The sequence below is a fragment of the Engystomops pustulosus genome, chromosome 1, assembly GCF_040894005.1.
Source record: "Engystomops pustulosus chromosome 1, aEngPut4.maternal, whole genome shotgun sequence".
NCBI lineage: Eukaryota > Metazoa > Chordata > Amphibia > Anura > Leptodactylidae > Engystomops > Engystomops pustulosus.
The window spans coordinates 93,430,684-93,458,304 of NC_092411.1; the positions used below are offsets into that span (position 1 = coordinate 93,430,684).

A 27,621-nucleotide genomic window follows, 5' to 3' on the forward strand; every position below is an offset into this window, starting at 1 on the left:
CAGGTCCTCCGTCTCCCTGGAGACAAGGCTGTTCTCAATGCCCGCAGGAAAAATAACCCGTCTCTTTGGGCATATTATTAAAATATAATAGATAAAGTATATAGATAGTCTCCGTGTAGAGTTCTAGAATGTAAATAGGAGGTGTTTTTGTGAATGTGTGTTTGGTACTGGTTGCAGTTGCAATGCTATAGACAGGCGTTGCCGAGAACACCTGCACGCCCAACAACGTTGTGAATTCGCAGCAAAGAGCACGATGGCGGCTGCTGAGCACGGAGAGATGGAAAGAGAAACCCCAGAACTAGGAGAGGAGGAAGAGGAAGAAATGGAGTCAGAGGAAGAGGAGCGCGGGGATGGCTCCCCCGAGGGGTCGGCACAGTCGTCTTCAGACGAAGAGGACGAGAAAGAAAATGAAGCAGAAATCCAGAGGCTGGAAGAGCAGGTGATAACAAGTGGCCCCATGTGCCGGGCTGCCCTGCTTACTGGGAGGATGAGGAGATGGCAGGGAGGGCACTGTGGATTACATGACGTAGGGCTAGCACTTCCACTTAGTAGTGTTACTGTCACAGAAATAGGCTGCAACGTGTAAAGACACGTTATGTATAAATCCAGGGGTGTAGTACTGGGCAGTGCAAATGACTTGGGGATCTGGGACCACCACCAGCCCTCGCAGTATAGGGCTGCACCGCTTAACACTTTTAAGGGTGCTGTATCTGAACAGGCTGTTCCTGTGTATAAGGAGACCTACCTCCTCCCACTGAGTTGAAATTTTCTCTGCTGCAGTGAGATTAGGGCAGGAAGAGGGAGAGAGTGTAGCAGCCTGTAAAGGCAGAGCTTCCAGGGGCTCAGAGGAGCCTTATTAGCATAATTTTAAAAGTTGATTTTAGAAGGAAGGCATTTGTCCTCAAAAGAAAACTATGTTGGTACTGAGGGAAAGTGTTAGGAAGCAGGGTGGGTTTTAGCCTTCGTGTATAGGACCATAATGGGGGTCGTGACCTGGCTGCATAATTTGTGGCTAGATCATGGCCCCTATGGAGGTCTGTGGTACCCGATCATGGTGCTGTGAGCACAGTGTGTCACCGCACAATGACCTGGCTTTGCAAAATATGAAGTAAAGCCTTAAATCATAATATATAAATATAATTTACAGTCAACGATTAAAGGAAATCTACCATCAGGATCATGGATTATAAATCAAATACACTTAGAAGGCGGTGTGTGCCCCCTTTATCAGGAGCTGCTCTTATTTTAACTTCTTAAGCCCTCGATTTTTAAGAAAAAATGCTTTAAAAACTATGCTAATGAGCCTGAGGGGCTCAAGGCTCCATTAACTTCTATGGAGCGTGGAGCCCCTCAGGCTCATTTTGAAGCCTTTTTTTGTAAAAACAAAGGCTTAAAGGAAACCTACCACTGCTCGCATGATTGGTGATGTCACGGCTCTCGGCACCTGAAGAAGGACGGTTACAATGAAGGAGGCGGGAATATTTAAACATCAGAAGCCATCGCCCTTCCGAAGATGACGTAGGGGTAGCACCGGAGGGCTACTTACATATGTAAGTTAATAGTTTTTTTAGCGAAACTAAAGTTCGCCGAGCCTAACTAAAGTATGTGCCGGCATCAGTATTAAATAGCCTACCGGGTGGTCTCTAGCAGTGGTAGATTTCTTTTAAAGAATAGCGGATCCTGACAAAGGGGGCGCATGCCACCACGTAAGTGTACTTGGTTTATAATCCATAATCCTTATGGTAGATGTCCTTTAAGATCAGGAGATAATAAACTTCAATATGTAACCAGGAAGAAGGGTAATGTTGGTAAAATAATTAATGTTAAATTTTTCAACCTTAAGTGTGACATATGTTTTTCTTTTTTTCTATTTAGCTCTCTATAAATGCTTTTGATTACAACTGCCATGTGGACCTGATAAAACTCTTGCGGCAGGAGGGTGAACTGGATAGACTAAGACGTGCCCGTCAAAAGATGAGCGAACTTTTCCCACTAACTGAAGGTATCTGAACAAAGTGAAAGTACTTTGGTTATCAGCATTCTAAAATTTAACACAATATTTTAAATGATTTTTTATTTATTTCAAAAGTGAATTGTGCAGATCATAATATTAAACTTTGAAATATACTTTATTAAGGAAAAAGCTTCTCTGCCCCTTTATTTTCACTCCTTTATTCCTCTGCAGTGTATTTGAAAGCCTTCTCAACTGGGTTTACAAAAGACAAATAAGGACGGAAGACTGAAAGTTAACTTTTTACATAATTTCAATATAATATTTCACATGATACTGGAAGAAGTCATTAGACACTTTATGAGCTTCTCCCTATCTATCAGTATTCTGGTTATGGGAGGCCAAACTGATTTATGAACACTGCTAAAGTAGTTAAAAAATGGACGTGGAAACACTTTTCTTTAATAAAGTATATAAATAAATTTTACAATTATCACCTGCACTATTGATTGATGCAATAATATAAATTTGGCTTAAACAGGTTGTGATACTTCACGTATTCACAGTAATGGCACTCCCTAGTGACTAGTCTATAATACAAGACTCATCATACATAGCCAATAGCCACAGTCTTAGACTTCCTTTGTACATTTAGGAAATAAGAAACTGTTTCCTTACGTGTTTCTGGAACCACTGTAGGAGTGGGAGACCTTTGGGAAAGGCGCAGATGGGGGATGGACTTGGGTCTGTTGCATATTCTTGCTGTACATATGGCTGCCAGACCTTTTTCTGTAACAGAAACAACAACTTTGATAGGAGGATATCATTTTGTATACCATAAATTGACTGTGAAGTGAAATCTTTAGAGCAGATGCTTTTTTTTGTGATAAAGGGGTGCTCATATAACAGCTACAGAAAGAGACCCAGGGAGGTGAGGGTAACTATTAATAGGAAGCCAGGACCACTATTTGACAAAATAGCTACAAAGTTTACACACTACACAAAAAATATGACACTTTATTTCCAAAGGGCCACTAGAGTTTAGGCCCCTGTGGACACACTGCAAGAGATGTATCTGTCAGTCTACACCAGATTGTAGAAGAATGTGAATGTAGAAGAAGCTGAAACTTGGAAATTAGATTCATGAATGCAAGACATGAAAAGCTCAGTCCAAAATTACTGTGCTACAGGAACCTAGATTCTTGGTCCCAACTCCCTAATATTATATAGATAGATTTCATGCTTTCATTAAGTGGTAGTTGGCTGCAAATCTCAAAATATAACTATCTTTATTTAAATACAACGTAAAGCAAAGGATTTGTACATGTGAAATGTGTCATATCTCTCCATCTTTTTATTAGACACATCTAGCTATCCACACCAAAGGTCTGACTTCCTTGTCTGTAGTAAGTTGCTCTTCAGGATGATATAGTAATGAGTCGGCGGCTCCTGTGAATTATAAAATGATCCCCCCCACTCTGCAGTGTAATTAATTGAATTGAGTCAGCCGGGTGTTCCAGAGTACATCGGAGTCAGGCTGCAACTCCCCTTCTCCTCTGTCTTCTTGTAGACATGTCCCTTGCACATATCATTCATACCCCTTCTGTGCTGCAGCTTAGTATGGGGTGTGTGTACCCCCCATGTGTTTACCAGAGGATAGAGGAGGAAGGGGGAGTTGCAGCCTAACTCGGCTTTGCTCAGGGACACCCGGCTGACTCAATTCACAGGATTACCCTGCAGACTGGGGGGTTCATTTTATAATTCGCAGTAGCCGCTGAATCATTTCCATATCCTCATTCAGAACAACTCACTAAAGAAAATGTGGTGGTTTGGTGGGCTAGATGTGCTTGACAGGTTACATAAATCAGTGTATGTTTAAAACTTTCTCTTGATAATATATATAATCGTATGTTATAAAAAAAAAAAAAAAAGATACCGTATTTTTCGGACTATAAGGCGCACAAAAAATCTTTTGATTTTCTCAGAAATCAAAGGTGCGCCTTATAGTCCACTGCACCTTATATATGAACCATACTTACAGACAACAGCTGCCTTGAGCTGCCTTGGTCTGCCACCTGCTGGTCATTCATCCTTATAATCAGGTGCGCCTTATAGTTCAGTGCACCTTATATATGAACCTAGACATTTTAGCAGGCATCTATTGAAGGTGCGCCTTATAGTCCGAAAAATACTGTAACCTTTTATCAGCTCATCTGTGTGGTTTGACTTCCCAAATATTCAGTACTGAAAACATGTCCGGGCATACCTATGGACTATTGCATATGTGTGTAATGCATAGCAAGTTTAATGTTCTGTATTTGTATATTCTTTCTCTTGCAGAGATCTGGTTGGACTGGTTGAAGGATGAGATGAAAATTGCTGAAGAGGATTCAAGTCGTGCGACTGTTTATGAACTGTTTGAGAAGGCTGTTAAAGATTATATCTGTAAGATCCAGTTTTTGTGAATTCGCTTACACCTGCATATACTCTATCTCACACTGGGGAACATGTATATTTATTTTGACTTGCTTTTTTTCTTTTTGCAAGTGTTTTTTTTTTTTTTGTGCTTTTTTTTGGGGTGTGAGGTTGTATTTGCACATTTTTTTTGCCTACACCAGGGTTTTAACCACTTTAGGAGGCAACCAGTTTATAGCTTAAAGGGGTCTTCCCACCAAGCAAGTTAGGCCCTCATCAGTGATGAGATCCCCACAGATCAGCAGAACTGGGGGTCCGATGTACCTCCGTCAGACCCCTTGTTGCTCCCCGAGATGAGCGGAGCAGCCGGTTGTGCATGGCCAGGCTGCCCCGTTCATCTATATAGAGCTGATGAAGATTGCCGAACTCTGTACTAGAGATGAACGGGGCAGGTAAAATTTTGACTAAGTTTTGCGTTTATTAAACAAAAAACAAACAAAGAGTAGGTGTTAGTGGTACATTACATCTGAAACCTTGTGTTTAATCTTGCAATGTCAAAAATAATAAAAAAAATCAGTTTGTACACATATGCAACTCATCTGATGTGAGTGCTGCATATTACATTTTACTTACATCGCCCTGCCACCTTGTTTCTGATTGACAGGTTTGTTTTATTGCTAGGACATCCCAGCATGACTCAGTGGACCTCTACTTCTCCCTATCCTCCATGGAGGCATGCTGTGATTTCATGTGATACATACATGGGGTAGACATTGCAAATGGAACTGGGTGAAGGATCTTAGATGCTCACATGACATGTTGTGAACAGATATGGGAAGGAGTAGATTATAAGTTGATTTTATGGGGTCTTAAAGGGAATAGTTTTTAGCTAAAAGAAGTCGGTTAGTTAATAGGGCTCTATGGGAACTTGTATACCACTAGCTGTATTTGTGAAAACAGGTTCCCTTCAAGAAGTTCGCCTGTGTCTATTGCAGTCTCCCCAGTGTATCTTTGCAAGACAGGTGTTTTCTTTGATTGGAGCATTCTTCAATCGTTTTTTGAGAAAATTAGAGATATTTTAGGCGCATATCAAAGTACAACTGACCCTTACTTCCATATATGTTTTAAAATAGCAAAGACAAAAAAAATTAAAGAAAAAAAAAATCCCCACACAACATACACAAAAGAGACATGCTCTTATGTATCTAAGACTAAGATGTGCTGACAGCTTTGAAAAGAAGCAGTAGAAATACAATCTTACACAAGCCCCACTGTGTATCATTTTCATCAAGGTTAAAGAGAACTAAACCAACTTCAGGTCAGTATAGAAACCCTTACATCTGTAGCTAGCCTATACTTGCCTAGAGAGGAGTCTACATGGGATCTCTGCTGTTCGTGGCCTTCATTGGACATTGGCAGTGAAGCCACTGGACCCAATAACAACTCACAGAAAGGAGGTGGGGTCTTCCCTTGCAGTGGTCTCATGCAATCTATGCCACTCTGACAATTTAAATACTACTCTACTGACTCACAGCTTTTCTTCTCTTCCCAACTGCTCCTCACACGCCCCCCTTCTCTCTCTGACAGCTTCACTACTATGTAACCTGGATGTATCTCCTCCCACATTTGGGAAACATCTGGGTAGCTAGCCAATCAGAATGTGGTACCCAGTTCCTCCAGCTCTCCGAACAGCCTGCAGTGATAATAAATACCCACTAAGGGTCAGCAATACACCGAAAGGACAAATAACATTGCATTTAGCAAATCAATGATATAACATATCAATACATATATACACAGCTTCCTCTCTTTCACACTGCTCTAAGCCATTCTTATGGTGTCTCCAACTGTGTCTCTCTTTTCACTCTCTGTCCTTATTGACAAACACAGGGAGGGGGGGCAGAATGGTCATACTTCAGCTGCTGCAGCCCATCCTATTCATCAGAGCTCACACATGTAAACAAAAATCAGGGATACTCTGCAGTCAGCACTAATGTAAGTAGCAGAACTGCTTGATGAACATTCAGAGATTATTATTAAGGCAGTAAAGGCACATTGGCAACTTATGTAACAGTTGCCAACCCCTTTAAGGATGGTTGTAACCACTTCCTAGACTAAAATAATTATTAAAACGGCAAAAGAATATGTTAAAATGCCACAACAAAAGTTGGCTCATAACCAGACCTGGTTCCTCCAGTTCTCAGTACAGCAAGCAATTAGAATAAACAGGGACAAATAACTTTACATTTATCATATCAATTACATAACATATCAATGTATAACAATTTAGTAATGCCCTATGGGTCATTACACCTGTTTTACTAATTTGTTTTCACCGAATGACTGTGCAGGTACCGGAATCTCCAGAATGAAGTAAGTATAAGAGTTCATGGCCATGACAGTGAGTGAGAAACAGTTGTTATCACAGTAAAGAAAAGATAGTAATAATAATCTATTCATAGACCTGTGGGTGGTTTAGTGTCCCAACTTGCCATGACAGGTCTACTTTAAGCAGAAAAATATCTTGCATTGACTGAAAGTTTTGTTTTTTGTTTTTAATTAAGGTCCAGAAATTTGGTTGGAGTATGCACAATACTCAATTGGAGGAATGGGGGAGGATGGTGGCATTGCTAAAGTTCGCTCAATCTTCGAAAGAGCATTAACAGCTGTTGGAATTCACATGACCAAAGGATCGACCATATGGGATGCCTACAGGGAATTTGAGAATGCAATTTTGGGAACCATACAGGTAATTTATTCATTATATAATATCTAGATTTGGTGTTCAAACATTTACTAAAGGTGTTGGGATGTATTGGTGTAGGCAATATATAGAAATGGTAATTGTGAATTACATTATTATGTTTCAGCCTTTGCCTGGTAGCATTCCTTCAGCTGAACAACAGCAAATGCTGAATACTCAACTTGATAGGATTCACACTCTTTTCAAACGCCAGCTAAGCGTACCCATTTTAGGTAAGTTACTTTAATAACCATATTCTGCAGTGCTTTACAGATATCTTAAAGGAAACCTACCATTTCAAATGGTAGGTTTAAGCTGTAAACACCGAGCACCAGCTCAGGGTGAGCTGGTGCCGGTGCTTAGTTTCGTTAGTGTTAAAACCGCGGTATCGCGGTTTTAACACTTTTTAAACTTTATAGCAGAAGCCGCTTCGGCGCTGCGCGCGACCGTGCGCGCGCAACGCCTGCGGGATTTCCTATGTAGGCGCACGCAGCACCGAAGCAGTTTATGCTATAAACTTTAAAAAGTGTTAAAACCGCGATACCGCGGTTTTAACACTAACGAAACTAAGCACCGACACCAGCTCACCCTGAGCTGGTGCTCGGTGTTTACAGCTTAAACCTACCATTTGAAATGGTAGGTTTCCTTTAAGTAATTTTTAACTAAAACAATATTTTATAGAACTGTATCTTACCCCTACTGTTCCGTTATCAGCAGTGAATCTCCCAGGGTTGTTGCAAATTTAGGCAAAAGAACCTGCTTCAGCAATTTGTCTTACTGGTGCAGGGCATTTTTTACATGCATCTGTGAGAATTACCTAATAAACATGTTCTATTGACACGGGTTGCATGTACTGCTACAAGTCATATTCCAATGCTTATAATCTGGGATTATAGTTTTTATCTTCTCACATATTTATTAGGAATTGATTTAGGTTTATTTTCTGCTTGATAGATATGGCATCGACCTATGCAGAGTATGAAGAGTGGTCAGAAGATCCCATTCCAGAGACTATTAATCAGAGCTACAAGAAAGCAACTCAATTGGTGGAAAAGTACCAGCCTTATGAGGAGGCACTGGTGAGTGATGGGTGTTAACAATTGAATCCTCCTAAATGATGTACCTGAAAAGAGGATCTCATCCCACAAAAATAATCCCCCATATGTCCAAATTACAAAAAAAAAAATTAACGTTTTATAACCTGCACAATTTGGCGCTCCTTCCCTTCAATGCCTGGCCATGTGCCCATACAGCAGTCACCACCACATATGGGGTATCAAACTTTGGAGGTTTTTTATCATTTAATACATTGACTGTTTAATTTTTGGCCATAATTAATATATTGTTTAAAAATGTTTACAGCCTGTAAATTACACTTCCATTTTGTTATCAAAACTTCTTAAAGCAAATTTTTCATACTTTGAGGGGTGTTGTTTCTAAAATGACATCATTTACAGGGTTTTATTGTTATTTAGGCCTCTAAAGTCGCTTGAAGCTGAGCAGGTGACTCTAAATACAGGTTTTGGCGATTTTTATAAAAATGGGAAAAAATGCACCTAAAATTCTGAACCTCCTAACTGCCTAGAAAAAAGAGAGTTTGCATAAAAAGCCATGCCAATATAAAGCAGACATTTGGGAAATGTTAGTTATGAAGTTTTTTTGGGTGCTATGACTACCTGCCTTAAAAGCAGAAAATGTAGAACTTATTATTATGAAAAAAAATGGAAATTTGGTAAAAATTTCTAAAAATTCTTCATTTTCAAACACAAAAGATATCATCCATACCCTGGTATATGTTAAATAATTACAAATTTATAGCCTCTTATAATGTCACAGGGAAGACTTTAAAAAAAATCAGGCTTGGTCTGGCACTATTAGACATTTCAGTATATGTTTTGTGTGTTATATAACGCTCTGCATCTTGTTCTCCATTAGCTGGCTGCTGAAACACCAAAGCTTGCAGAATACCAGGCCTACATTAACTTTGAAGTAAAGGAAGGAGACCCAGCACGAATCCAACTTATTTTTGAGCGTGCTTTGGCTGACAACTGCTTGGTACCTGATCTATGGGCTAGATATACACAGTATCTTGTGAGTATCTGTATGCGAGGCAGTGCTACCTGTTTGTGGATGATTTGATAATTTCATGAGTCCCCTGTTTCATAGAGGAAGTTATAAAACAAAACTATGGAATAACACTGTTTTAATTCCTGTCTTCGCCCAGGACAGGCAGCTAAAAATGAAGGAACTTGTACTTGGTGCACATGATCGGGCTGTCAGAAATTGCCCATGGACAGTAGGATTGTGGAAAAGTTATATCCTGGCCTTGGAGCGACATGGTGTTGATCACAGCACCATAACTGGTAAGTCCGATTGGTGTATGGAAGAAATCATTTTATTGAAGTGGTTTTGTGTAATTTAATCCGTTCTATTTCAAAGATAAAACTATCCATAATCTGTTTTTTGTTAAAGGAAATCTACCATTTGATTTCATGCATTATGAACCAAACATAGCTTCAAAATGCTGTAGCTACAATGATGCAGAAACATATCTTGTTTAAACCTTGAGTTGAGCAGTTTTGCTGTAAAAACAATTCAGGACCCTAGGAAAGCTGGGAGCTGCTGGCTGCTATACATAAGCACATTACAACTGGAGGTTCCTGAACTGTCCAGAGAGGACTAATCAATCTGAGCTGGATCACTCATACACAGCAGCAGAGGAATGGAGCAGCAATTGATTACTTCTGCCTGTCAGGCACAACACAGTGATTAAATAATTCTCTCGAGCAGTGCATAACTAATGTAAGCAGAAAAGCGCTGAGCCAGGCAAAGGAGCGACAGAGCCTCATTATCCTGAATGTTACAATTGCTTTTTCAGCAAAACCACTCAGCACAGGGATTAAAGAAGATATGTGCCTGCATCACCCCTGCATTGCAAATATGCCTTTCTACTTTCTCTGTGTAATTGCATTACAATATAATTGTGTATTATAACTTACCTTGCACCCTGACAGAATCCTCTGTGTAGTCCCAGGGGCTGGGCTATGGTTTGGATGCATTTCAAAAAACATGTGATTTGTCTGTACTGCAGGCTGCCTCCATCTTTGTGCTCTTGTACAGCTCCTCCCTCCCCCACAGATGTCAGCTCACCAGGCTGTGAGCTCTGTGAAGGAGCAGGAGGGTGTTGCTGTAGCACAAATGTGGGGACCGAGAGCTGAGCAGTCTGCAGCACAGACAACTCACTTGTTATTTTTTTAAATGCATCCAAACCAAAGCCCAACCCCTAGGACTACTACACAAAGGATTCTGTCAGGGTTCAAGGTAAGTTATAACACACAATTATATTGTAATGCAAATGCTCATAGAAAGCAGAAAGGCATATTTTCAATGCAGGTGTGGTGGGCTTCTGTAACCTTATCCATTATAATACATGTTATATTTTCTACAGCTGGTGTCATACCGGGCAAATTTCATATCCTAACTCTTCATCAAGGCTAATGTTTTTAATAATTGTGTTTGCAAGACACAAATAATACATGCTTTTCAGTGTTGTCATACATCATGTTTGTAGCGCATTACCTACCTGTAAAAACTCGGTTCACCACCACCTCAGGTTATTATTCGCAATATGTTGGACTTATTTAATGCTGTATAATCTTTGAAACTATAGTACAGTATGGTAAGGATTTCCTATCAGTAGTGGTTTGCATATCTGTTTAAAAGTTTTCTATGTTGTACAGGCCCTGGGTAACGTACAAGTTAGGTTCTGTAGGTTTTTCTTAAGTTGAATCTGTATGTAAGTTGGAACTGTATATTTTATAAATTTAACCCCAGCCAGATTTTTTTTTTTGGTCTCTGTGACAATTGGATGTAAGCTCTTAAACAGAACCCGTCAGGCAAAATAACCCCCCTAAACTAAATATATTTTTTCACAAACTGCCATTAGAGAGCATTGCCTCTATCCCTTCATTGTCCCTCTACATGCCTGTAAACCTAAGCAATGAGGTCCTAAAGCTGTATGCAAATGACCTGTGAAATGTCCAATAAAGCATTAGCATATTCAAGCTGTCCACGTTATTCATGAGTGGGAGGCACAGCCACACCCCCAGTGCATGACTGACAGCCTGTATAATGATGGGAGGCTGTATAATGATGTGCTTCCTGGTGCTGGTGGCCACGCCCCCTGCAGCCTGTGTGTGTATAGGAGAGATACAGCAGCTCCAGGCAGCCATGTTACAGCAGAACATGTCAGATTCATGTGTAGCTGATGTCTGTGTCTCTCAACTGTATATTAGGAGGATGCAGCATGTCAGCAGATGCAGCACTCACACTAGCAATGCTTTACTATACATTACACACAGACATGAGCAGGGGGAGGAGAGGGGAGGGGTAACAGGGGTGACATCACTGCCTCTGACCATGTGACCAGCCTCATTTACATGATAAAGAATAGATTATTTTACAATGAATAATGTATGAAATGACTAGATAAAGGCTGGGATGGGATCCTTGTGAGCTGCTCCAACAGGTAGAGGTGACAGGACTAGTGGCAGAGACCTGATGACAGGTGTCCTTTAAGTAGAGGACCGCCTGTACATGATTGTGATATATTGAGAATGAGGGGGCAGTAGTATTAAATCAGTGTTGTGTTTTCTTCCATTTGGTAGGGCTTTGGAAGTCACACCTACATCGACCTTAGTGTTACGCTGTCATAACATTAGTTGAAAATGACCCTTTAAGACAATTGTGGCACCTGATCTTATATATATTTCAAATTATAATTTTGTATAGTGTGAGTGTACCAGGTAATAGAAACTTGATAACTAATTGTCAGTGCATTTCTAATATTGTTATAATATTTTAATATCTTAATATTTGTTTTATATTTAGAAACTTTCGACAAGGCGCTGAATGCAGGATTCATACAAGCAACAGACTATGTAGAGATTTGGCAGTCATATTTGGACTATCTCCGACGAAGAGTGGACTTTACAAAAGGTATAGATAATCTGTGTAAAGATCACATTTGTGTTTTGCCCCTTCATCCAGATATTTCTGTGTTTCATGTTATTCATAAATACATGATGGAAGAGTGCCAGTGGCGTAACAAGACCCCCGGGGGGGCCCTGGTGTGAACTTAGAATTGGGACCCCTTAAATACCTAAACCCTTGCGGCCACATCCGGCACTTAATACTTCTAAATACACATATATCATACATACACTCCACAGACATAAGCACATATACACTACATATGCATAACATGCATATATAAACATAACACCATATATATAATCTATACACAATTTATACTCTACTGCACATTACTATTTAGTGCCAAAAAAATTACGGCACACCAGGTCTTGAATAAGGCAGATATAGGCATCACTTATTGTATAAATCAGTCATAGCTCGACCTTCTAACTCTTGTATGTCCTGGGCGTCATCTTCAAGAATAGCAATTCTTGTCCATCTACTACAGAACTTTGATAACTTCTCTGTCCGTGACTTATCGCTACAGAATTCAGAACAAGATGTCTTCAGCTCCGTGTAGCACATTGCAGAGCTGTGCACCTAAAAACACCACAGTCACTTATAGTATAATGTAACATGGTTAAAAATCTTAATAAACAGCAATAACATCCTCTTATTAATTTGTTCCCATTTATTAATATTTGCCAAATGTATGTTACCCTTTACCTTGTCATAGATCCCCTTCTTTACTTACTAATGATAGACTGTCCATGAGCCATTAAAAACAATAAACTTATTGCTCCCCTTGTCTGGCACTCCCCTGCATCCCCCTGCGCTCTGCCTGCCTGCGCGCACTGTATGATGCTACAACATGTCATCATCAGGACCGTGCTGTATAGTAATAACAGGCAAGCAGAGAGCAAGGACGGTGCCTGTCTGTCGCTGAATCAATACACACAAAATTGATTCTTTATGGCTTCTCTTGTGCCGAATCTGCCATCCGGCAGATATGGGCCCATACCGTTGTTACGCCTTTAAAGAAAACTTCTGTACATGCAACCCTTGGGGAGAATAAAGGTTGAACAAACACTTCATATTCATGATATATAATTATAGAAAAATCTATTTTATGCAGTGCTCCGATAATTAATCTTTAACCATGCTACAGTGTAAATGTATGTCATGGTGCGTTTAATGGTATATTGATAGTAGTCAAGGCCTGTACTCTCTCCCTGTTCAAACACCCTAGGCGCATTGAAAAAATTCAAATCTCCCCTTTCCCTAGAATGAATATATGAGGTATCCCCACTTCCCACATGCCGGATGTTTCATAAAACAATTGTCAAAAGACACCTTTCTCTGGTCACTACACCAAAGGGATAAGTTAAGTCTCAGAATTTAGCTATAGCTATATTTTGTTCCAGCACAAACTATTAAATGGTGTCACTAGGAAGTACAATTTTCTCCCACAGAAAACATGCCTGTGTACAACTCTTTTCCTGGAAAATTTTTAAAGTTTATGGTATTTGAAAACTCGAAAGTAAAAAAATAAAATGGAAAAAAAATAGAAACGGAAGAGTTCTTGATGGGTTAATAGATCATGAATTATATGATCTAAAATGTGGTAGCTGCACGTTTCGGGATGGCTGCGGCATTTACCCTGCGGTAATTCTACAACCATCCACAAGCATCCACAACTGAGTGCAGTACAAGCAAAGAGGGGGGAAAGAGCTAGGCCCCAGAGATCAGAAGGGCCCCCAGAACCCCTCACCACATTTGCATACAGATTAAAGTAAATTTTTAACCAAACTACAGGAGCACAGCTTATAGCTGTATAAAAGGGTGAATAAATCTATAAGCCATCGGGAGACATACTATTACGTCAGGTCATTAAAGGCAAAGTGTCGTTAAGGATGTATGAAGAGGGCTCACAGACTACTGTGGAAGGTTTTTGAATTGCTTGAGTTTCTTACATGCATGTTAAATGTGTTATTTAGATACATATAGTACATTGTTTTCTGTTTTTGTATTGGCTTTGAGATGGGTTTATACTGTATACATCTTAAAGGTTTTAAAAGGTCCAACATTGCACATACTTTGGTTTTGTATATTTTTGTATATACACTTTTTATGTGATCCCTTAACATTTCAGATTCCAGTAAAGAACTTGAAGAGCTCAGAACTGCATTTGTCCGTGCACTAGATTACCTGAAGCAGGAAGTGGAGGAAAGTAAGTAATTGTGATACTGTACAGTGCTAGGTTCTTAACTTTCCCGTTGAATAAAAACAATTAATAGCCTAGTAGAAAACTGTACAACAATTGCAATGCTTTAATAAAGATGTCTGCGCCAGAATTCTGAAATCATTTGCTTTAAAAAACAACTTGAAATGTCATGCAAAAGTTCTAGACCATTTAAAAACACTTTTCCAACTTGTGAAAAGGCGAGTGGCCCCACACCAAAAATTTGCCACATTAAACTAGACCAACTTATAGATTGTACAAAGTACGACTGAACAATCTTAACCCCTTCCCAACTTGTGCCGTCCTATCCTGTCCATCGGCGGCTTTAAAAAAAATGGAGGTGCATGGGCGGTAACTACTCATGACGTCATCGGAGGCGCCGAACGGTCGCGATGACAGCCTCAGGTCTTCCGAAGACCCAGGTTGTCCCGTTTGAACCCATTGATTACAGTGTGCAATTAGCACATTGTAATCAATGAGAAGGAATATCCCCATAGGCAGTATATGGTAGGATCGATCAGACAGCCCTATGGTTACCCTAGGGCAGTGGTGGCGAACCTATGGCACGGGTGCCAGAGGTGGCACTCGGAGCCCTCTATATGGGCACCGTTGCCATCACCCCAGGGCAGACTTTGCCAGATAGGACTCAAGGCCTCTTGCAGTCCCAGGCAGCCCAGGACTCTAAAAGGAAGCTACAATAATAATCCAAACTTCTTCTCCTTCTTTTTACTGTATTGGTGTCCTCAGGTGCCTATACAATTTAATCCTGTGAAAGAGTAGAGAGTAATAAGTTACTGCTTAAATTGTCGCATTGGCACTTTGCAAAAAATATGTGGTTTTTGGTTGTAGTTTGGGCACTCGGTGTTTTAAAGGTTTGCCATCACTGCCCTAGGGAGTCTGAAAAATAATAAAAATAAAAAAGTTAAAAATATATATATATTAAAAAAACCTACAAATTCATATCCCCCCCTCCCTTCCCTAGAACTGATAGAAATATAAATTAACAGTAAAAATCATTAACACATTAAGTATCGGAGTGTCTGAAAATACCCAATCTATCAAAACCCTGCTTAACCCCCGTAACAGAAAATAGCGCTCAAAGTCGAAAAATGGCACTTTTTTGCCATTTTGAAAAACATAAAAAGTGATCAAAAGGTCGTACAGTCCTAAAAATGGTAGCAGTGAAAACATCATTATAAAACCCATACAAATTTGCTATCCCCATGATCGGACCAACCGAATGAAGTAGACATGTCAATTGGGGCGTACAGGGAAATCCATAAAATTCAACCCCACAAGAAAATGGCGCAAATGCATTTTTTCAGCAATTTCGCTGCATTTGGATTTTTTTTCCTGTTTTCCAGTACACTGCATGGAATAAATAAAAATGTTATAGATTTTTGAAGGTGGGAAGTGAAAAATGAAAACGCAAAAAACGGAAAAGGGCCTCGGCGGGAAGGGGTTAAACTACTTCAGATTTATCATCAAACCAAATAGTCAGCACAAAGCAGAAAAAAAACATTTTGTATTAAACAAATCCTTCTTATTTGAACCTACTCCATCAGCAATTCAATACTGTACCAGAAATATCGGAGTGAAAACCGGTCCATACACAATACATCACAACATGGTTAAAAATATAATTCATTTTAGTAAAGATTATAATCTAAAAAACCATTACAACATTGGAATATAACACAAGATAAATCGTTCCCAAAGGTCCATCTAATTCATCACTGCATCACGAAACATTTCATAATCGCATATTTTCATAAAGCGACTTAATATGTGCAAATTGCTATGGTTTCACAATGTATACCAAATTGCCATACAGGCGGTCCCCTACTTAAGAACACCCGACTTACATACGACCCTTGGTACAAATGGACCACTGGATATTGGTAATTTATTGTACTTTAGTCTTGGGCCACAATAAACAGCTATAACAGTTATCACAGGTGTCTGTAATGAAGCTTTATTGTTAATCCTGGTTCTTATGACAATCCAACATTTTTAAAATCCAATTGTCACAGAGACCAAAAAAGTTCTGGCTGGGATTATAATGATAAAATATACAGTTCCGACTTGCATACAAATTCAACTTAAGAACAAACCTACAGACCCTATCTTGTATGTAACCCGGGGACTGCCTGTATATTCCTATAAAGTGCCAATGCATAAATATTGTCAATAATGTAGCTCAAAGGTACAAGAAGGTAATGACTAAAATTCCTAGTGGTTTCATAGTAGCTATATTTTCTAAGTCAGCTTACCCATGGTGTATAGTTGTTTGGAGAGCGTAGATGAGATACCTCGACTGTACAGGGGACTGTACAGGGGGCTGTACCTGTACCAGCAGTGACATGCGAAACTCGCGTCGGGGTATCTCGTCTACGCTATACACTATACACCATGGGTAAGCTGACTTAGAAAATATAGCTGCTATGAAACCACTAGGAATTTTGTTGTACCTTTTGAGTTGGATTATTGGCAATATTTATGCATTGGCACTTTATAGGAATACAGGCGGTCCCCTACTTAAGGACACCCGACTTACAGACAACCCATAGTTACAGACAGACCCCTCTGACCTCTGGTGAAGTCTCTGAATGCTTTATTATAGTCCCAGATTGCAATAATCAGCTGTAAGGTGTCTGTAATGAAGATTTATTGATAATCCTTGGTCCCATTACAGCAAAAAAATGTTTAAACTCCAATTGTCACTGGGGACAAAATTTATTTTGTCTGGATCTACAATTATAAAATATACAGTTTCGACTTACATACAAATTCAACTTAAGAACAAACCTCCGGACCCTATCTTGTATGTAACCCGGGGACTGCCTGTATATGGCAAATTGGCATACATTAAATTGACTTTTCACTGACACTAGCACTTTTTTGTGAAACCATAGCAATTTGCACATATTAAGTTGCCTTATGAAAATATGCGATTATGAAATGTTTTGTGATGCAGTGATGAATTAGATGGACCTTCGGGAACGATGTATTTTGTGTTGTAATGGTTTTTTAGATTATAATCTTTAATAAGATATGTTTTCAGATTTATCATCCAGCATCAGACACAGTGATATATCTGGTGCTACAGAAGACTGTCTGTCTAGTCTGTCTCTGCAATGGTATAATGTGTGTCATTGATAAAACTCCTCAGCGTATGTTAGTTTAGACTTGTATGAAATCTGTTTTCCTCTTGGAATTAGGGTTGCACAACACCAGAATTTTTACTGGGATACAATATCTGGAGTAGTATCACAATACTCAATACCGATTAAAATATTTTCAAGAAAAGAAAAAGAAGCATTATCTGAATTCAACATTTTTAGGGTGCAACAAGTTTCGATGGAAACGCATATGCGATCAAGCTAGCCCTGGGCGTTTGCATTGCGTTTCTAAATGCTTTGTAAATGCCCAATGTGATGGCATCCATGATAAATACAGAAATTTCTGAAAGTCTGATTGCTTCTTTGCTTGTAAGTGACTGTTAAATAAGAAACCTCAAAGGAAACCTGCCATTTGATCTCCTGCATTATGAAGCAAACATACCTTGAGAATGCTGTAGCTACACTGATGCAGGATCATATCTTGGTTAATCCTTGAGCTGAGTGGTTTTGCTGAAAAAAACAATTTATAACATTCAGGACCTTGGGAAAGCTGAATCCGCATGGCTGCCTTGATCAACACTGAGCTTGTAATTACAAATGGAGGTTAGTCAAGACGTGACTAATCAACCTAAGCTGGATCACTCACAGCAGCTGGGGGATGGTGCAGCAATTGATTACTCTGTCTGGCAGGGAGAAGAGGGATTGCATTTTCTCCTGCATAGAAAAACTCACATGCTATGAGAAGCACTGAAGCCATAGAAGTGACAGCTTCATTATCACAATGTTATATCTGTTTTATCTGCAAAACCACTCGGCACAGGGATTAACCGAGATATGATCCTGCATCAGTGTAGTTACACCATTCTCAAGGTATGTTTGCTTCATAATGCATCAAATGGTAGGTTTCCTTTAACATACAGCTTGCTGTGTCTGACTCTGTATCTATTTGTCCCTCTAACCCCAGTAGATTGATTTGTGCTGTGATGGCTAGCTTAGCGACATTTGACCTCTCTCTGAAATTACCTCTGTAGGAGGAATTGTGTCATTCTGTGCAAAACAGCAGTGTCCCAAATCCATGGTATTCACCTCCTTTAATTTAGAGCATGAAGGGATGTAGGGATTTAGGAAAGTTTTTATTTATTATTAAACAACCGATTGTGCTTTGTTTTATGTAGGTGTTTGTGGGGCTGTGTGCCAGGGGATGGGCAACCTGCACTTTGAAATACTAGTTCTGTCAGTTTGTCTCACATCACAGTGATCCATCATGATAACTGGGGCATACTGATATAGTAGCAACACTTACACTGGGTACAGGCATTATTCAGAGCCCTTTAAAGGAAACCTACCACTTGAAGTGGCAGGTTTCAGATGGGAATACCGAGCACCAGCTCAGGGTGAGCTGGTGCCAGAGCTTATTTTTGTTAGTGTTTTAAACTTTAAAGCCGGCGCAGGGAGGTAGGCTCCTTCACTTCTTATGTAGCCGAGTGCACGGTCGCGCGCATGGTAAGCACCGAGCGCGTACCTCCCTGCGCCGGCTATAAAGTTTAAAAGTGTTTTATACCGCGGTTTAAAACACTAACAAAAATAAGCTCCGGCACCAGCTCACACTGAGCTAGTGCTCGGTATTTTCTTGTGAAACCTGCCACTTCAAGTGGTAGGTTTCCTTTAAATTTTTCACTCTGTTTCATTGCAGCCAATTGGTAAGATCAAAGAAGTTGTTTTTTTTGGTCATAAATGTAGACTCTGCACCCCATCTTGACAGCAAAAACAGAGATATAGATTTTTTTTTTTTTTGCTACTTTATTAAACAAGAAAAACTGAAATATCCCCTGGTCATAAGTATTCAGACCCTTTTGCTGTGACACTCATTTTTAACTCGACTTCAGTCAATTTCCTTCTTATCCTCCTTGAGATAGTTCTACTCCTTCATTGGAGTCCAGCTGTGTTTAATTAAACTGATTCGACTTGATTAGGAAAGGCACACACCTGTCTATATAAGATACATGAGAATTATGAGGTCTAAGGAACTGCCCAAGTAGCTCAGAGACAGAATTGTGGCAAGGTTAGAAATAAACTTCTGCAGCACTCAAGGCTCTTGAAAGCACAGTACACTCCAAAATCCTTAAATGGAAGAAGTTTGGGACGACCAGAACTCTTCCTCGACCTGGCCTTCCAGCCAAATTAAGCAATCATGGGCGAAGAGCCTTCGTGAGAGAGGCAAAGAAAAATGCCAAGATGCCCCAGAGATGCAGTAGGGAGATGGGAGAAAGTTCTACAAAATCAACTATCACTGCAGCCCTCCACTGATCAGGGCTTTATGGCAGAGTGTGACAACAGAAGCCTCTCCTCTGTGCAAGACATATTAAAAACCTGCAAACACATGAAGGACTCCGAGACTATGAGAAATAAGATTCTCTGGTCTGATGAGATGAAGATTGAACTTTTTGCGATTAATTCTAAGCATCATGCATGGAAAAAAAACAGGTACTGCCAGTCACCTGCCAAATACAATCCCAACAGTGATACATGGTGGTGGCAGCATCATGCTATGGGGGTTGTTTTTCAGCTGCAGGGACAGGATGACTGGTGACTGGTTGCATTTAAAGGAATAATGAATGCGGCCAAGTACAGAGAGATCCAGGATTAAAACTTCTTTGAGAGTGCTCTGGACCTCGGACTGGGCTGAAGATTCTTTTTGTATATTAAATGAGCAAAAATATCTTTTTTGTTTCATGAAAAATCTAAAGGGGTCTAAATACCTTGTTTAACATGGGACCCCTGACACACTTCTTCTAGACTTTTTCATTAAGGTCCAGAGCAAGGACCAGTGCGGAAAAGATCTGATCGGGGAAACATTAAATAGCTTGTGGTACTGAAGGCACCAATAATTTATAATGAATCTAACCTATGTATTTATAGTTGGCTCAGGAGCCACTGCACCACCCTTCCCATGTCTCCTCTGCTTGGCATGCTCATACACCATGCACTGTGTACTTTGTCTCCGATTGGTGGAGCAGTGATCGTATGCTCAGTATCGAGCCAATTTGACTTTAGTACAGAAAGTTCACTACATTGTGCAACCCTACTTTGGATAGACTATCCTGAGGATAGGCCATTAAACAAAATCCACATGTTTTATTATCGAAACCTGAGTGAAATCCTGACGTTTTTGTTTTTTTTGTGTGATAATTGCCTATTTTAATACATTTTTCTGTTTTCGTCCCAGGGTTTAGTGAAAGTGGAGATCCTTCTTGTAGCATAATGCAGAACTGGGCCAGGATTGAGGTAACATGTTGTGCTTTTTTTTAAATTTTTTTTAAAGCTTTGGATATAGGGACTTATAAGTACAACACCTCTAGATATAGAGAGGGAGAGTTCTTGCATACAGTACTTTTCTCACAGGAATCTTTGGTTTTCATTTTGGCCTTTTACAAATCCAAAAGTTGTTCACATTTTCTTTGTTCTGTTTATTGGCAAACTGTACTATGTCTTTGAGGCCTCTTTCACACAGGCATTGCATGCAGAGTTTGATAAGATTTCCCAGCAGATTTCATGCAGTTTTGTTTAGTGTGACAAATTTTCACGTGTGCGTTTGCTCCGTTTTTTACTGTGTAAAAAGACTGATGAGTGGTCTGTGTTTTCAATGGCAATAACCTGCTTTTCTTTTAGCTTCTTATGCCATGGTTTAAAAAAAAAAAAAGGCTTTTAAAATGATGCAAATGAGCCAGGAGCCCCTCAGGCTCATTTATAAATGGCATTTGTAAAAACAAGGGCATAAGAAGCTAAAAGAAGAGTGGATCCTTGATCCTGGTGGGAGATGTCCTTTTTAATGAGTATTTGATGCGTCCTTATAGACTGGGATTAGGCATTTGGTGACTTGCAAAAGTAAAACATGCTACGGATGTGTGAAAACAAAAGGCATGCTTAACAATACTCATTTGATACAGTGGTTCAGAGGTCGCACATGTGTGAAAGAGGCCTAATTTCAAAAAAGTGAGAATTTATTGTACAATGTAAAATAATAATAAAAAAAGTTTCTTTTGTTTGACCCTTCAGGCACGACACTGCCACAACATGCAGAAAGCTAGAGAGCTCTGGGATAGCATCATGACCAAAGGCAATTCTAAGTTCGCCAACATGTGGCTGGAGTATTACAACTTAGAAAGGTAAGAACAAATATCTTCACAGCTCACTGTTGGCTGTAACATTTGGAGCATGGGGAAAGCATAGCTGATATGCAAGGACAGCATGTCTGTTATATGTGCTGGGGCGATTGCAGGGTCTGGAATAGGAGCTCCAATGCTATGGGCCAAGTAGATTGAAATGGCTGGCCAGATTTGACGCACAGGCCTTGAGTTGTCGTGTAATTTACAATCTGATGCATTGTGCAACCCATATCCATTATCCCATCTGTTCTCTAGGTTTATGTTCTTTAGATACTATGAGGGTCTCCTGAGTTATTTTTTTAAACATCTTAAAGGAAATCTACCCGTTCAAAAAAGTAAAAAAACCTACACTCCTCTTCATCCCAATCTCGGTGCCGGTCTTTGACATGCCAGAATTTCCTGAAAAAGATGTTATTGAAAGCAGGCAGGAGAGTGAGGGCGTGATGTCTGGCGCTTTGGGCTGTTAATTTTTCACGTCCATGCACCCTGCTCCCTCCAGCTTGACAGATGCCTCCCTCTCCCATGTTGGTGAGGTGAAGTCACGTAGGAGGCGTGCATAATTAGCAGTCCAGAGCGCCGGACATCTCATCCTCACACTCCAGCCTTTTTACTACTACTTTTTTTTCAGGTGATCCTGGCATGTCAAGTTTAGCAAAGACAAGCGCAGGGTTCGGGATGAAGAGGAATGTAGTTGAGTATGTGTAGGTTTTTTTTTTTTTTTTTTACTTTTTTTGAACTGGTAGATTTCCTTTAAAGGGGAAACCTGTCAGCAGAAATATACCTAATAAGTGACTAGCAGTATGTTGTCATTCTACTGAACACTTTCCAGATCATATTTCTTTTATGGCCCAGGGAGGTGGCATCATCCAGAAAATCAACTTTAAAGTGTGTAAATTTGTTTTGTAAATTCGCGGAGGAGGAGAATTTAACACTGTCAAGTTTCCCTGCCTCAGAATGCCCCTTCACTGTAATTTATGGGTCTGCATCAGAGATATCGCTAACCAGATCTCCTCAAGTTTGGCGCATGATGTAAGTCACGGAAGGAGGTGTTCAGAGGCGGGGAGAGCTTGACTTCCGTGTTAAACTCTCCGCCTCCTTGACTTTATACTACAAATTTTGCATTTCACTTCAAAGTTGATTTTCTGGGTGACGGAGCCATGCTGAGCTATGAAAGGAACATGATCTGAAAGGTTTTAAGCTGCCAGACAAAATACTGGTAATAGTTTATTAGGCGAGTTTCTGTTGAACGGGTTCCCTTTATGGACTCCAACATGAACCTAATATGCAGAGTTGGGTTAAATAACATATCCAGATATGATCCTTCATCCTTTGGGCTTTGTTAATTGTGTTACCCTTTGTTATCTTCTTCCAGAGCCCATGGTGATATTCAGCACTGCAGGAAGGCTCTACATCGTGCTGTGCAGTGCACAGTGGATTATCCTGAGCATGTGTGTGATGTATTACTCACCCTGGAAAGAATAGAAGGTGAGGAGCTGGTGACATAGAAAAGGAAAAGTCTAGATGAGGTTTTTCACTGATACGAAAACTTCAATAAGATTGCCATTATCTTTTTTTATATTAGGGAGTTTGGAAGACTGGGATGCAGCAGTTCTCAAAACTGAAACAAGACTATCAAGAGTTAATGAACAGCGTGCAAAGGTACCAGGAATATGTCATATTTTTGGAAAATAAACAGTAATAGAGTATTGATCTCCTTGATAAATTTGCCATTGCTATGCTTGTGTTTACAGGCTGCTGAGAAGCAAGCTATCCAGACTAGGCAGGAAGAAGAAAAGGCAGAGCAAAGAAAAAAATCTAGAGCCGAGAAGAAAGCTAAGAAACCAAAAAAAGCCAAGCCTGGGGATAAGCGCAAAGCCGAGGATGAGGATGAAGACGATGAAGAGTGGGGTGAAGAAGCAGGTGAGGTTTTCTCATTCACATTACCTTAGGGAAGAGGGGTTAGCAACATTGTTTCATTGGTGGTCTGCATTGTCAATGCATCTGAGGTCTGCATTTTTGTTTCAAATGTTTTTTTATTATTATTAAATATTCATTAACAGTTAACTTTATTGTCCAAAACAATTAACAACGGGGATAGGACTAGACCAGGGGTGCCCAACCTGTGGGCTGCATTTAGAGCCTCCAGTTGCTGCCCGCTGTAGGGAAAAAAAGACACAGTATTGTCCTGCAGGACCTTGAATGACATTATTCAAGGTCTTGCTGCAGTCGCCGCAGATTTATTTTTATACAGAAATACTTCTGCTATAACCTGCTTGGAAAAGGACCTGTGATGATGTCACCATAACACCCAACAGCTTCTCCATTATACAGCGCTGCTGACTGTGAGAAAGGGGAGCATAAATCCGGAGGGTAGTGGGGGTGAGTGTAACAGTCTTCAAAGCCTGGTCAGAGGTGCTAGGGTAGCCCCTACACCTCATTAGCATAATTTTAACAGTTGATTTTACGCAATAGAAATTGTAAACAATTGAAAAGGAGTTGTGCGATAATTTACCATAGATATTGAATAGGGCATAAGAGAATGAGCTAATGTTTCTATCTGTGACTTGCAGCTGAACAGCCCAGTAAGAGGCACAAGGGACAGGACCAGTCTGAAGATAAGGAGGCAGAGGAGATGGAGACTGAAACAGGGCTTTTTGGTAGGGGAGCTCCCACCACCGGCCATTCTGAAAACAAACAAAAACCACTTCCCCCAAAGGAACAACCCAGGATCCTGCATAATCCTAACAAGGACAGAATAACCGTTTTTGTGAGCAACTTGCCTTACAATTTGTCTGACCCTGAGAAACAACTTAGAGGAGTTTTCTCTGGTTGTGGGGAGATCTCCCAAGTCAGAGTGGTGTACACCAACAAGGGGACCTTCCGTGGATACTGTTATGTTGAATTTACAGAGGAGAAAGGTGCTCTGGATGCGCTGAAAATGGACCGGCATGAGGTGAATGGGAGACCCATGTTTGTTTCTCCTTGTGTGGACAAGAACAAAAACCCAGATTTTAAGGTTAGTGTGTGATAAAACCTATTAGGCTACATTTACACTGTGTATGCAGTATTCTGCATTTATTTGTCAGATGTGTCATAGGTGTCCAGACACCCAGTTGTTTCCTTTTAGACTGGGAGACACTGAAGATAAAACAATTAGAAAAACCCCAAGAACTATAGCACTAGACATTTTTATTATTTGATACAACTTAAAGGGAAAGAATAATGACATTTAAATGTTGTATAATAAAAACTAATGCACTCCTATTTAATCTCCAAGTCATCTCTATCGTTCTCCAGAAGCTGGCTGTGATCAGTCTATTCATGTGATGGCTGCAGTCAATCTTTGAATCGGAGACAGCCGTGGTTGGGGAGTAGTTGGGGATTACATACAACGAGTAGGGTGTTTGTTTTTTTTGTTTGTTTTTTTAAAAACATTCCTGCCTCATAGAAAAGAAAAACTGAACACATATATTTTCTTTTTCACAGCCAGTCCTTTTTTTTTAATAGTTTTGTTTGTTTTTTGTTTTTTTCTTTTAATAAAGGTATTTAAGTACAGCTCCTCGCTGGAGAAACATAAGCTCTTCGTTTCTGGGTTACCATTTTCCTGCACCAAAGAGGAGCTGGAAGAAATCTTTAAAGAGCACGGTACCATTAAGGAGATCCGTCTGGTAACCAATCGTTCCGGGAAACCAAAGGTAGGTCATAACCATGCTGTGACTTGATAATATATTAATTCCCATATAAATTGCTCACATTTATCCAAATCAATCGTTTTAGAAGATAAAGGGGAATCAACTGGGTCTTCTTAGCCCCTCATCTACCTCCATATTGTAAGAGATGATGGCTATGTTTTCAAAGATTCTTCTAAATTCTACAGGCCATTTTTCCAGCCTATTAGCAATTTTTCTCTCCCCTCTTTAAATGTAGATAGACTGTGCAGACTGTACACAGAAAGTAGAGCAGGATATTCTCTGTAACACTCTCACTTAGAATTAGGATATTATAAAGCACTTGGGGTTAAATAGGAACACACAATTTGGCTCCAGTAGCCTTTTCTGTTTCTTCCCTCTCTATTTATTTTGATAATGGTCAGTCTAGAAATGTCCTCTCCACTTCTAGCAGCGTGGAGAGGACACAGCAGCAGCTGCTGTACAAACAAGATAAGCTCTGGATCCCAGGGGATTGGGGTGACATAGCAGTGCTGACTCGGTTTTAATGATTAGGTGAGGCAGCAGAGTTCAGTGTGTTATTGTGTCTTGTATCCAACTCATGACTCTGGTCTGTCTCATCTCTCTTTTTCTATGTATCAGATACTAGTAGGATGTTCAGAAACTAAATAAAAGTGTATATAAACCCTGTACCCTGATAACCTAAGCACATTGTTGGGACACAGCATCTCATATCACAGAGGAATCATGTCAATCAAGTGTCTTCTTAGAGAGTCCCCACTCACACTCTGGAATTTTACACTTGACCATCATTGAGTTACAGGAGCTAAAACGGCAATAAAACTGAAGAAAAAGTAAGGGTGTCGAAAAATTATCTATATTGTGTAAACATGACTAGGGGATTAAAATTTGAGGACTTTCTTTCATGGGCAGACCCCTTTAAGATGTATCACAAAATGTATATAATATTCATGTTTACTATTGACTTATCTGCATTGTGTTAAAAAGTGAGTGATTTCATAGGAAGTGCTGTTTGTTTAGAATTGTTTTCCAGTTTTAAAAATCTCACATTCTTGCCCCCTCTTTAGGGACTTGCATATGTTGAATATGAGAATGAGACCCAGGCTTCTCAAGCAGTGATGAAATTGGATGGCACCAAGTTGAAGGACCACACTATTAAGGTGGCAATTAGTAATCCTCCGAGAAGGCAGCAAGACAGTCAAGAAGCCGCACGGTCTGCCACATCTATGGTTCCTCGACAAACCTATGGAGCGTAAGTATAGCATTAAACAGTAAAGACCTCTGGTAAGAGGGACTGGGGTCCTTTGCCTTCAGTCTAGATTATTACCTTGATAGAAGAATTTCTGTGATTGACTGCTTTACCTGCATAAGCGGTATATTGGAAGAATTAATTTAATATTAGAGGTAGTTAAATTTCGAGGTTTTCCAGCTAATTTTACTTTTAAAATACAGAGTCTAAGAAATCTTTTCCTACAATGTGCCAAAATACATTTGGGGTAAAAAAAAATGGTTTATTATCTGAAGTTTATTGATTTTTTTTTTGTTAACAGAAGGGGTAAAGGAAGAACTCAAGTGGCCCTCTTACCCCGATCCCTGCATCGCCAGAATACACCAAGCACCACGAAAACAGAGAATGGTACCCCGCAGCCGCCAGGGGCTTCATCGGGTGCTGAGGGGGAGCCCAGGAAAATGTCCAATGCTGACTTTGCTAGGATGTTACTCCAGAAATAATAAGCAGGACCAATGCAATGGGAAAATGTGAAAAAATGACTGCCCTTTGTGACCTTATCCATCGCCGCAGCTGCTTACGGCTCCACTAAACATTAGGACTGCAGATTGTGCCCAGTCGGGCTATACAGAAAGTTTCTTTTACAGTTTGTATGTTTTTCCAGGTCCTATATGGATTATATTTTATGTTTTAATAGTGCAGACTTTAGGCTTCCTTATTTCCCTCATATTGAGGCAGGCAAGGCAAAGTGGGGGTAGCTAATAACGCTCTGTTGGAGTATGTTTTTACACCTGTGGTTGCAGAATGTCTATAGATCACACTCCATTGCAAAAGTCATAGTGAAACACACCCAGATATGGGTATTTTTATATGTATTACCCTTATTTTGTGCTTTGTTTTCCCTGTGGAATTTACAGTTCTTTATGTTGGTTAAAACTGGATTAAAACATTTGCTGCACACATGTCAGCCAACCAATGTGCAAATCACAATTTTTCTGGAGTGCCCAAGCTACACAACTGTGGCTAGCGGGATACATTGAGTGACCACCGGGGCACAGCTTTGTGATAATATGCATGGAAAACCTTTTGTA

The 27,621-nt window shown here is 40.0% G+C and overlaps 1 protein-coding gene across 1 annotated transcript; it reads left to right on the forward strand.

The window, feature by feature from the left end:
- Positions 1-27,492, forward strand: SART3 (spliceosome associated factor 3, U4/U6 recycling protein). The gene is made up of 19 exons (XM_072147804.1): positions 1-439; positions 1,876-2,002; positions 4,292-4,396; positions 6,931-7,115; positions 7,237-7,342; positions 8,064-8,188; positions 9,045-9,200; positions 9,334-9,472; positions 12,000-12,107; positions 14,236-14,313; positions 20,674-20,732; positions 21,504-21,613; positions 22,986-23,098; positions 23,196-23,272; positions 23,365-23,533; positions 24,184-24,629; positions 25,156-25,308; positions 26,370-26,554; positions 26,853-27,492. The coding sequence occupies exons 1-19, from the start codon at positions 254-256 to the stop codon at positions 27,031-27,033; spliced, it is 2,808 nt and encodes a 935-aa protein (XP_072003905.1). The 5' UTR covers positions 1-253; the 3' UTR covers positions 27,034-27,492.
- The last annotated feature ends 129 nt before the right edge of the window (positions 27,493-27,621 follow it).

Coding starts and splice junctions, on each gene's coding strand:
- SART3 (XM_072147804.1), top strand. CDS start 254: ATGGCGGCTGCTGAGCACGGAGAGATGGAAAGAGAAACCCCAGAACTA. Junction 4,397..6,930: donor GGCTGTTAAAGATTATATCT/GTAAGATCCAGT, acceptor TTTTTAATTAAG/GTCCAGAAATTTGGTTGGAG. Junction 7,116..7,236: donor CAATTTTGGGAACCATACAG/GTAATTTATTCA, acceptor ATTATGTTTCAG/CCTTTGCCTGGTAGCATTCC.